Source organism: Amblyomma mixtum, chromosome 9 (assembly GCF_055824585.1).
Source record: "Amblyomma mixtum isolate Tamu chromosome 9, ASM5582458v1, whole genome shotgun sequence".
Classification (NCBI taxonomy): Eukaryota; Metazoa; Arthropoda; class Arachnida; order Ixodida; family Ixodidae; genus Amblyomma; species Amblyomma mixtum.
In genome coordinates this window covers 40,682,281-40,694,519 of record NC_143020.1, presented here as the reverse complement: position 1 = coordinate 40,694,519, position 12,239 = coordinate 40,682,281, and the positions used below count along the sequence as shown (strand labels likewise).

Genomic DNA, 12,239 nt, shown 5'->3' with positions numbered 1-12,239 from the left:
TTATTCTGAATGCTTCATTAAAGATAACCTTCAAGACCGGGGAAATTACAAGTTTAAATTCTTTGTAGAATGCCGCGCTGAACCCGTCGTGTCCAGGCGACATACCTGGGTTCAAACTTTCTATTGCTTGCGCAACTTCCCCTTCAGTTATCTCCTGCTCTAATCTTTTAGTTTCGTCGTCCAGACGCGGCATCTCGGCTAAAAACGCCTCCTTAAATGTGATAGCATCTACCGGATGCGATGCGAAGAGCGCCTGGTAATGCTCGAAAAAAGCTGCTTTGATGTGGTCGATGTCCGTTTTTAAAACACCTCCCCATTCTATTTCGTTAATGTGATTTCTTTCGGCACGGGCCATTTCTAAACCAAGCGCTCGTTTCGTTGGCGCTTCCCCTGCAGCCATGTCTTCTGCCCTTGCCCTCACCAATGCTCCCCGATAACGTTCTTCTTCGATAAGCTTTAACTTTTGTTTGGTTTTTCTTATGTCTTCTATCCATTTACCAGGCGCTCGGCATTCCTGTTTTATCATCTTCTGAAGCAGTGCCTTTAGCTCCATTTCCTGTTTTTTTTCCTCATGACGTATACAGGTGGCTCTTTCTATGGCATTTAATTTTGAAGTTTCTTTAGTGAGCTCCCACTGCTGCCAAATCCTCATGTTGCTACTTGGTTCTATTTTTGCTATTTCTTCCCTTACAGCTCAGTTATAAAATTCGTCTTGAAGTAGCTTGTCGTTTAACTTCCCCATTTCCCACGAAAAACCATTCCCCTTCTTAACGATTCCTATGCAGCATTGAGCCAAACAGTGGTCAGAAAAAGAAACCGGCAGTACTACATAACTATTGCATTTAGGTACAGTATCCACGGATGCATAAATGCGGTCTAGCCGTGCGTAACTTGAGCCCTCCAATCGTGTTTACTTTACAGCACGCGCTCCTTCAAGACACTCGGCCACATCCTCGAGGTTGCAGTTAACAATCATTCGTAACAACACTTGAGTGCTCTTATCTCGGAAACTTCGGACGCTTGACCTGTCGCGCGCACTAAGGACACAGTTGTAATCGCCCATAACAATGAGCTGTTCGTCCGTGCGAAGCCGTTCTTCGACACTTTCAAAAAACGCGGCTCGGCCATCAACCGCATTAGGTGCGTACAGGCAAACAGTGCGCCAGTCAGTGTTGCACAGCGAAAAAGCTATCGAAACGTATCGACCCGACAAGCTTGAATGATGACCGTGTACCACTAGCCCCGGCAACTCCTTAAACCGAATACTACCAGCCGATGTGCCCACCGCATGGCTAACAACAGCAAAATATCTACGTGAAACGTCGCACCATGCTCCCGGTCTCTTCCTCACCGTCGACTTTAGTCTCCTGCACTGCGAGTATATCAATATCTTGCTCCGTTATAAGTCGGTACAGGTGGCTTTGTTTTCTTTTACCTGCCAGGCTTCTGACGTTTAGGGTGGCGACTTTAAACGGAGTCGCAGAAGCCATTTTAACTTAGAAAGAAGAGACCGAAAGCATGGTGCTTACCTCCCGCGCCTAGCATGTCGCTAGACGATGCCGTCGCCGCCGGTGTCATCCGGCGCGAGCACGTGCTCCTGGTCAGGAGGCGCCTTGTCGCCGCCAAACTTCTCAGCCCGAACCTTTGGCCGCGGCCGCCGACTGGCCCGTCGTGCTTGCGGCGTCTCTGCAGGCGGTTCCTCGACGCCGGGCTCTGCTGCCTTCTCCCCGTCGGCCTTGGTCTCGGCGTGCGGACGCTTAGCAGGGGTAGTCACGCCGGTGTTCATGCGGGCGTGGGCCTTCTCGTCGTGGTTATCGCTGGCCGCCTTTGTTTCCGCGTCCACGTGCGCTGGCGGGCTTGCTCCAACTTCGGGCGTCTCCACAGGCGTCGTAGATGCGTCTGTAGTTGGCGACCCGCTCTCCTGTGCGCCAGCAGCGTCGGTGTTGCTGTTCGAAACAGCAGGCTCAACCCCCGCCGTTTTGCCCGTGTCATCGATTCCGCTGTCTGCTTCCTCCGCTTCGACGACGTCCATGAGCTCTGCGGAGTCGCTCGACGCTACACGCCCGGTAGCCGACGCGTAGGTGCGCACGCAGTCAGCCTCGGAGTGTCCATAGCGTCGGCACTTCGAGCACCTTGCAATCACGGCGCACGTGCCCCGTGCCGCCGCAGCGCAGGCACTGCATCGGCCGACCTGGCACCACCACTAGAGCCAACTCGCCAGAGATAAGAACCTGGTGGGGCAGGCCGTCCACCTTCATGCCAGGCTTCATCTTTAGCAGCACGGTCCTTGTGGTGGACCCCTTCTTCATGCCGGCGACGCGCCAACGCTCCCGGGTGACCTCGGTCAAGTTGCCGAACGCCGCGAAAGCTGTCCAGATGTCCTCGTCGGCGACGCCGTGTAGCACCCAGTGCAGGCGCAACTTCACCTGGTGGTCTTCTGGGTCGAAGACGATGCAGCGGCGTCCCTTGACCTCCAGCTCCTTCATGGCGGCCAGTTTCTTTGCGGCGTCAGCGCTGCTGAAGGTCACCGCCCACACGTGGTTTATCTGGTACGCCCTCAACGCCATGACGTCGGGGAGCGCACCAACGTTTGCGAGGGCGTCTCTGAAGTCTTCGACCCGGTAGGGTCGCACACGCACGTCATCGTGCAGAAAAACCTTGTTTAAAACAACACGTATGGTGGGTAGGGTAGGCAGAACGTAGTCCTCATCAGCGTCGCTGGCAAACCTGCTTCCGCGGCCGGCAACGGCCGCTATCGCCGCTCCGTGGGAGCCCATGATTCCGTGACCGTCCGCTATCGCGTCCGGAAGTAGAATGATTGCTTGCACCGTGCCGTAAATATCACGCGCCCTAAACGCGATCGTCAATGGGAAGATGTATATTGGTAAATTGATTGGGCGAAAGCAGGAGCCTTTACCACGTGAACGAACATGACGCATTCTTAAAATCGGCTGAGCGCAGCAAGCTTGAATTAACCGTACCAGTAATATAAGCCAGAAAAGGTGATGGGGTTAACACGAGTTCAAGGTGTACCTGAACAGGACGAATGCAGATATTCGTACCCGATGAGTTTATATTTCGGTGCGAAAGAGCTATGTTTCCATCGCCCGAGATTGAGCGATTCATTCAGCTATTTCTTTGTCTTGAGGGCAGCAATATTATTGGCATGCGCGTGTACAAAAGAAGATGCTTTTATTCGAACAGAATGCGGTGCAAATAGATCAACTGTGTATGCGCGCATGTATTTCTTTATAATACCAGCTTCATCACTGGCTTCCAGTTGGGAGGCTATGGACAGTCGAATTGAGTTAGCCGCCGCGACACAGTACTAGTCTTGTGGAATGGCTGCTTGAACTAACCTGACCGGCATCTTCTGTTGTGCCGCATTTCATCGTAGAGTGACACCAATGCAATTCTATCACTCGAGGCCTTGTAGCCGGCGCGAAGGCCAGCAACGAGGTGAAGTACGAAAGAAAGATAGCAGACGGCCCCGATAAGTCGGATGTGTGCGTGTGGCTGGCGTTGAAACAACAAAGGAGCTGTTGGAGAATTGCTTATTCCGGCACTATTTTTTTCCACTGCTCGCTGCAATGGCACTGGTTTTGCTCGTAGGAAGCTTCAGACCTTTGTTGAACGGCTTTTTCCGTGGCCACCACTCCAAACGATGCTTGAAATGAATCAAACTTAAATGAGCTAAATGAATGAGCTTCCTTAGCAAAGCGCTTTGAGCAGCGTAAGATAGAACGTGCAGTGTCCCAGAAACAGTCTTACAGGCGGATAGGGCTGAAAGCAGCATTCGCACAGAGCAAAGCGGACGCAGCACTATGCAAGCGTCGTTAACTTTTTTGTTTACTAAAACATCTTTCTCGGTACATCTATACAGAGCAATACAACATAAGTAAAAATTTCAGCCCGGCGAATAAAGTTGAACTATTTCTTGCACACAGTATGTTCCGTGCATGTCAAGACGAATTTCTTTTAAACCTGGACAGGACTCAACATTGCTAAATAACAGAGAAAGGAAGTGAGCGTTTAGCTCACTCGTCTTTACGAAGTCAGATCATACTTCAGAAGAATACGGTCGCCTTTCACGAACCCGTCCCGCTCAAGATCGCTCAAGAGGAAAGCTGGCGGTAACGTGCGCAATTGAGGTTCATTGTGTGTTATCGGAAATCCCGAAACAATTTCGCTTGAAAAGTGTATCAGGCCATCCGCCCGCTCTATTCTCGTGTCCGGGTGTATGACACTGAAATTGATAGCCATCGTCAAGGGCCATTCGAGAGATTCGTCGGGATTGCCTTGGTGCACAAGAATCCATGGATACAACGACACGGTTTCCCCGTGTCCCAGGAGGCGAACACCAGGTGACATAAAGTAGCCTCGCAGGTAAATACGGTGGGCGAGAAAGTGGGACGACCCGTGTCTGGTTGCCTCGTCCCGCAGACGTCCGATTCCTTCCACAGAGAATGTGTAAAGATCCCTTTCAAGCGGTGGTTGAGCTATCACGGCCTCGAGGCGGGACAGTGATTCTCGACTGGCTTTTATCAATTTAGAGTGCATCATCATACTTTTTGCAGCGTTTTGCGCTACGTCACTACAAATTCGGTCCACGGCTGATTTCATTTCATGTCTGAGTGCTTCCTGTAGATTGTGCTTCGTCCCAGAAACTTCCTTGAGCTCTCCACTGGGTGGGTTTGAGGGCTCGCCCACGTCCATTTCAACAGCACCGGCGGGGTAAGCTGCACTTCTTACGGAACTATCGCGCCTGTGTGATGACGTTTCGGCGATCGCTCTCCTTGTTTCTTCCTTGAGCGCTTCTATGCAGCTTCGGACTTCACCGAGTGTCTGGTTCTGGACAATGTGATCATTGAGTGTTTGCTGCACACCAGCTTTTATGTCAGCAGTGCATTGGTGGAGCAGCTCTCTCAAACCTTTTAACTCCACCGGCTCATTTCTGTTGTACGCGTCATGGTGATCCGAAGATGATGCGGTCAGGACATGGTCGCTGCAATCGCGGATCAGGTGGGACCAGATTTGGGCGCAGAGAACAGACGCCGAGCACTTGGAACATGAGGTTGAGTGATAGCAACAGTAACCGTGGAAATGTTTGCTCAGGTCTGAAGCAGCCATGACGGCTTTGCAGCCAGCTTGCGCGTTCCAGCATCTGACCTGCGCAGGAAACAACATTACATTGCATAAAGTGATGTGAATATAACAGATGTGATATAATATGAGCATCGGTGTCTTGTGGGACACGTTCTCTCATCCAACTTAAACAAACAACGTTTGGCTTGCTACAAAACGTATCCCACAGTTCGAAGAGGCACCGACCTATCCTCACAATTAATGATATTTGTGGGCAATCATGAAATCAGAGCAGAGAGCCACAAAGAGGCCAATGGTTTGTGCAGGGCAATTGCTACACTAAACACATCCTTTGCCAACCTAATTCCATACTCAGTCACATTTCGCGGGAAGAAGTGCCAATATTGCCTTTACCACATGCCATCAAAATGAGAACCCTATTTCAAAGCTAGCCTTCACGTCCCCAGAAATAACCTGTAGAGAGTTTATTACCTCTTTTATGGCTTTTTTGGCAGAAGGTAACCTAATAATATACTGAAAAGAAAACAAAAAAAAGGTCGAGAGGCAGCCTCACACTAATACCTGCAGACTGAAGCTCACTCTCCCCTCATTGTTCATCGTGTGTTACGTTGTCAAGAATGCTACCTCAAGGTCTTCGGTCTATTTTGATTCTTACCAGCCTACAAAGGCACATGGAACTTTCCGCTACAGCGAACTACAAGAACCACGCTAGCAGTGTCTACAACAGACGGCGAGGCGAGATGTGCAGGTTTCATTATAACAATTACGTATGAAGACGCGCAGCACATTCGTGGTATGATTTCCTGAGTACAGCGCCCCACCAGTTTATAGTTTTCAAGGCTCAGTGTTGACTGCAAAAAATGACAGAAGGCGAATTGTGCGTCGACGCATGCAGAATTATGTGCAAGCGTTCATTGTGTTATATGTGAAATTAACATACATAATAATATCCGTCAACGCCATTCTTTATTAATCGCTATTTGCGAAGAAGTGAACGTCCTTATTTATTCGCTTATGGTCGACTTCTTTGGTGCTCTATCGTTTGACATCAGCTGCGCGCATGCAGTATCCAAGTGACGTTCCGCTTACCAACATCTTGCTTTGTTTCCCTGTCAACCGCACGAGCACAAGCGATAAAGTTTGAAACTGAGATAAAGCGAGTTAGCCCGTTAGCACAACGGAAGCGTAGGGCAAGAATGAAATTGAAAACAAAATCCTGTTGGTATACGCGTGTACCAGTTGGTATGCACGTGTACAAAATTTGGGTTACAAAAAATACTACATACTGTGCATTATTAGATAATTCGCAAATAAAAAATTTAAACATATTTACTTCTCGCACTGCAAAGTGAAAATCACGCCATGTGTCTGAGGAATTCATAATTTTATTAAATAAAAAGCCCAGGAAATTTCACCCTGTTTTTGTTCAGCGTTAAAATCGACTTTGGCGTTTCTGCATGTGTTTACACCTATGTAGCAGTAAATACGCATTGTTCCCTATAAAAAAGGTGTTAAATGTTTTCACACCACTATATCAACATTTCTGTCTTCTTCACCGAAAACTGATCTGTGGTCTTCGTTTTAAAATCAGGGTTAGCGTAGCACAGCCTGTGAGATTCGCCAAAAATTAAAAAGAAAAACTGCTGAAGCTATGCAGTTTATTTGCGAACTCTGTGAGACGGTGAAAGCTATTCATCTTTCACAGGTATTTTGTAGTTTATAAAAACCTCGTTTAAGGTACTAAATTTGTTTTAGACAGTATATAGACTTCCAGACAATTTAGCCTGAAACCGCTATAAACTTCCTGTGGAAAAATGGACTTGTCCATAAAAAATGCAAATCCTAAGGACACTCGGTAGACAAACTCGGTTTATGGCCTTACACTTTTAGTACTTTTTTACACGTGGTCTACAGACTATGAATAAAAGATAGTAAATGCCTACACGAAGGTTGTACAGTGTCTGGATTTATGGTCATACACTTTTATTACTCTTTCTGCACACATCCTGCAGAGTATGACTAAAAGTAAGAAACAGCCTACATGAAGGTAACATAGTCGTAAGAAGTACACAGAAAATCTATAGACCCTTTTTAAGTGAGTGGTGTCTTTATAGCCCAAATGCTATAATCGGTGGACACAGGCAAACTTCACCGTGCGCTCAGTTGCCCTTTTCGATGAGGAAATGGAATAAATGGGGCAAGGACGAGGATAACTAACGACAGTGCACAGTCAAAGAAATTGAAAGGGTCCACTATCCTTGACAGCCAGCAAGCAGGCTTCCGCAGACTTGTAAGCTGGCATGCAGTGCACTAACAGGAAAAGCAGTGTTACCTCGTTACGCCAGGCCTTTTCTAGATATTTGTAAATTGCACATGGGCATCCTTTATTTTAAATTTGTAGTTGTGTCATCAAGCCTTTCGCCGCGGGCAAACTCGTGGTGTCGATAGGCAGTTGCGGCCCCTGTGACAAGCGAAAACCGACCTTCCGCCCGTCATTACGTGAGTCTCGCGCCGACGGCGAGTAAGCCTCCTCACGCGGTCGATTATAAGGCATCTCCTACATGCAAGCCGCGGATCATGGATCCTGAAACCATTGACGCGATCGGTTGGGTCAAGAGGCCGTAAGAAATCTCCTATGCGCGTTTCTGTAGGAGATATAATTATAAAGAAAGCCAGTCTTCCATGCGTGAACTACGGAACTATGGAATGAGTGATAGGGGCAAAGCTGCAGAAACTAAACAAGCTTGCGATTTCCGAGACCTAGTTTCTTGGCTAACGCAGCATTGACGTCTTTTTTAGACGCTTCACAGAGTAGAGGAAAAACCACCATCTTTCCACTCGCTACAGAGCATTTTCTTGCTGACTTTTTAGACTGCCTCACCAACATGGGATGTAACAAAGCGCAACTTACTAGATGCAAAAAAAAAAAAAGATGGGCGGCAAAGACGGCTGCTGAAGAAGGCAACAAAACCTACGGATGGCCTCCAGATACGTGTGGTTCTTTCTGGGCGGTTTCATGGTCTCGTCTGTCGCAAAACATAAAGCCACACGAGCAATAGAACTAAGTGTAACCTGCCTTCGGGATAGTTGGTTATTTAACAACAGAGTAAAGTGCAGGTGCTTCATAGCTATACATGGAAACAAAAAAAGCCAGGGAGGGCAATCACCATGGTTAGGCGCACACTACTAACTCAAGGTTTACTGTTGTCGTGAATAAAAATGAAACGCAAAGGATAACGAATGAAGAATCCCTTTATTACAAAAGGGAAGTTAAAGTACCTCAGGTTGTATTCGGAAACGCTTCGTCTGGTCCACTTTGAGGCTGTCAAATACAATTCAGCAAACTTTTTCGAATGCATAGTCGTGATAGAAACATTAGATCGCCAAAATATTTTTTTTCCCGCAGTTCATGTTGGGGCACGTGTACAATAACTGATCGAGCATGCTGCTGAGCAATCAAACCTATCGTCTGGTCTTACATCGCAGATTAAGCGGATGCATCTGCTTGTTCTCTTTTCTTGTAAAACTATGAAGCGCCTGCATTTTACTCCAGTGAAGCAATCTTTTTATTGGCTTTCGGAGGGTGAACCATCAGCCATCATTTATTGAATTAGAAGGCAGTTTTAGTATTTTTTTAGTGAGTTTAGTGAGTTTTGTACGCCACAATGAACAGAATGTTATAAGGGAGTAATTACTCATTGACGTCCACCCGATCGCAGCCATACGGCTACAAAGCCGCATGGCTTTACCGTAAACCTTTTGCCGTAAACGTACAAAGCCGTATGGCAAAGCCGTAAACCTTTTGGTCAATGAACAGAATGACGCTATGCGAGGACACAATAAATAAAGAAAGAACAGTGTGTTATCCTCTGTCACGCCACGCGTCCTCGAGGCGCCAAAAGCGCATGCCTATCGAACTGTGAGAGAACAAGTGCAAGTGCAAACGTACCTTTCCGAAACTGCTGCTGGTACCCTCGGAAACGAATCACTCTCGAGGAACACGCCATGCTTCAAAGCTACGCATTTTGTCAGGCATACGCAGTGCCACTGAAGTAACGAATGCGCATGCGCGGAACGCTAGGTGTCAGTTTTCTGCCGGCATTGGAACGCTAGACACCATTATGCGCGCACGTTAAGGAGAACGTTAATGGTTGCGTTGGCAACATGGCAACGCGGCGCCCGCTGCTTCCGACCAAACGCTGCGCCGCCACTGCGTTCGTCAGGAAGATAGCCTGCTTTAAATGACTACATTTTCTTTTACGTCGCACAGTATGAGCTACACATAAATGTCTAACCGACAAACAGCCCTTGTGTTTCAGATAAACAGCCAATTTTCAGAACGGTCACCTCTGACTACTTGCGGTGTACGCCCTTTCATTTTCGTAAATATGTGACCCGAGTGTTAGTCTTTTGCTTCATCAGTGGCCGGTGGCGGAACCAAATGGCACACTGGGCGGATTTGCTGCGCACGTGCAAAACACAGACCACTTCGACAGTAATCAGCTTGGCTGCTTCTAATGCTATTCGCAGCCAGATTTTTGTTTTTCTGCTGTCTCATTCCTTGGCATAAACGTCAAGGATCTTCAGGGCAAGCCGCATGGCAACAACTCGCAGCGGCATGCTCAGAGTTACATTAGGTTCTCTCGCAATCACCACATCACATCTTGTTTTAGTGAACAGTTATGAGACTCGATCTGAGCGGATTAATGACATCCTAGTTGAAATCAAGAAGAAGAAATGGGCATATAGCAGGACATGTATTGCGAATGGAAGATAACAGGTGGTTCTTAATGGGAAAGTAGTGGATTCCAAGAGATGGCAAGCGCAGGAGACGGCGGCAGAAAGTTTGGTGGACGGATGAAATTAACAAGTTAACGGGGTCATGGTGGCCGTAGCTGGCAAAGAACAGGTTTAATTGGAGAGACATGGGAGATGTCTTTGCCCTGCAGTGGGCTCGGCCAGGCTTATGGTGATGAGCCTCGTTAGCAATAGATTGAGAAAAAAAGATCGAGGAAAACCAGCTTGTGATTGCCCATTTGGAAAGGTCCGATTTTTTTGCAGCGCTCAGTTTATTCCCTTGCAAGCATAACAGCACTTGTCAACTTTTACACCGAAGAAAAGCCAAACACATTGGGTCTCGATCGCGGATTACCGAGCTTGGTGATATTTGACAGGTTCACTGGCTCTCTTCGGTTGTCGGGGCGGGCATAATAGGGACCGCAATAACGGTGACAGACTACGGGGCCCTCGCGCCACTTTAGGAAAGGACGATGGTCGCTTTGGTGTGTGCCTTATGCACATGCGTCCACTATCAGCGGATTTTCAGGTTCGCTCCTTGGTAAAACCTTCATCGAGCAAAATGTTTACATTGATCTCATACTTTCGAAACATTTTAAGGCTGTACTCCCGCCCAAAGACCAGAAGTCTACACCCGAATGCTCGGACGTGGGTCATCTACTGACATCGCCGCTGAGCGTTCGTCCTTCGGACCGAGACCATTTCAGGGCGGCTTCGAGCTACCAGAAAACAACAGCTGCGGCGAACACACCTTGCGCCGTGATCTCTGACCTAGCGGCCAATGCTCAGAGTTGTTAATATCAGCCCAAGGGAGGCGATCAAGCGCTTGATTTAAGGCTGCTGGCGGCGGTAGATTGTCACAAACGGCGTCAGCCGAATAATTCTGCAGCTTCTTCACTATAGGAATCTTCTATTTTCATAGCTCTACTCTCTGAGAAAGCTTAGGCTAGTCATGCACTAATCAATATTTGCTGAATAAATGCGTCGGCCCAGCTCCGGTATGCCAGGCATCTCAGCCAATACTAGTGAGCAAGTTTTTAAGCAAAGACGGATTGTTCTATCCAAGTGAAACCAATTTAGTGCTGTTGACAGCCTATGGGCGTATTTAGCAGAATGTGCGTTGTTCCTGACACGTAATCAATTCATGACAGGTAATTTGGGCTTTCGCACTTCTGCTTTTGAATCATGATTGCGTAAATGGCAGCTCCGTGCAAACATTTCACCCCGGTGTTTTCATTTTTGAAACATTGTAACTTCTACACTGGCATTTTATTCCTGGCAAAAAAAAAATGAAAAGTTAGCTTATTAATTTCTGCTAATGATCTATGCTTCCGGAAAGAACAAGTACTGCTTACTAGGCCGTAGCACTATTAACACTACTAAATTTGTTTCACTCGTCTAGTACCCTCGTTTTTTAAAATCTTGGTTGCAATCAGATGGGACACATGGTATTCTGAAATATCGTCGCTACATTCGCCAATGCGTGCGCGTCACTTGATGGACGATGCACAGTGGCCAACTAAACGAGTCCTTGTTGCACTGTTCTCAGTTCGCAACGCCACGGGTGCTGCGCATGCAAGCTTGCTCCGCACGTGCAACTAAAGCTGTCTAATGGAAGCCGATTTCAGTGCGCGGTTAGCAAAGGCCACAATAAAAGTTCTGCTCGATTTAAACGGCGAACTCTACGGATTTATGGGGTTTTCGCGAAACAAAGCAACCAGGCAACTAACTCGTCAGGCTTCCTGTATTGCTCAACACACGTTGGAATAGGAGTAGTTTTTATTCAAACATTAGGCACTGCAATACATTTGGGACCTGTCTACAATGTTTTATTATGATTTCAAAGCGAAGCCTGAGTTAAAAATTGAAAGCTTCTCCTGCGCTTACCTCCATTTTGAGAAGCTCGTCGGCAGCAGTCACTTGAATGACGACATTCTCCTCTGGATACTTCTCGCAGTGAAGGGGACAGACGCGAACATGATCGCCCAGGTTGGACAGCTCGTAACAGGACCCGCACAGGACGTGCTGGCAGGGAAAACGGGCGGTCACAGGCCGTATGAGTCCGCAGGCCCCGCATATTATGCTAGATGGAGCTTGCTGCACGAAAAGTAGAGGCCTCCAGTCCAGAGCCTCCGAAAAACCGACGAGTGTGCATCGCGTACCGGACACAGCCATAGTTCTCCGCCCTACGCTCGCTGCCACTCGGCGCTCAAGGAAATACCCTCTGGGGCTGCCAATGTGTCCCATTTTATATGTTATCTATTTTCTTGTCACATCACCGCGATTATCACGATCCCTTCCTTATCGGCTTAAAAGTATGGGATGTTGGCCTGGTT

General features: G+C 47.7%; 1 protein-coding gene across 1 annotated transcript; it reads right to left on the bottom strand.

Moving 5' to 3' along the window:
• Window positions 1-5,018: 5,018 nt before the first annotated feature.
• LOC149328821 (RING finger protein 151-like) lies at window positions 5,019-12,078 on the bottom strand. Its single transcript, XM_089560778.1, is given in 3 exon segments — window positions 5,019-5,117; window positions 5,119-5,169; window positions 11,791-12,078. Coding segments are annotated over 3 exon segments (438 nt in total).
• Between the last annotated feature and the right edge of the window lie 161 nt (window positions 12,079-12,239).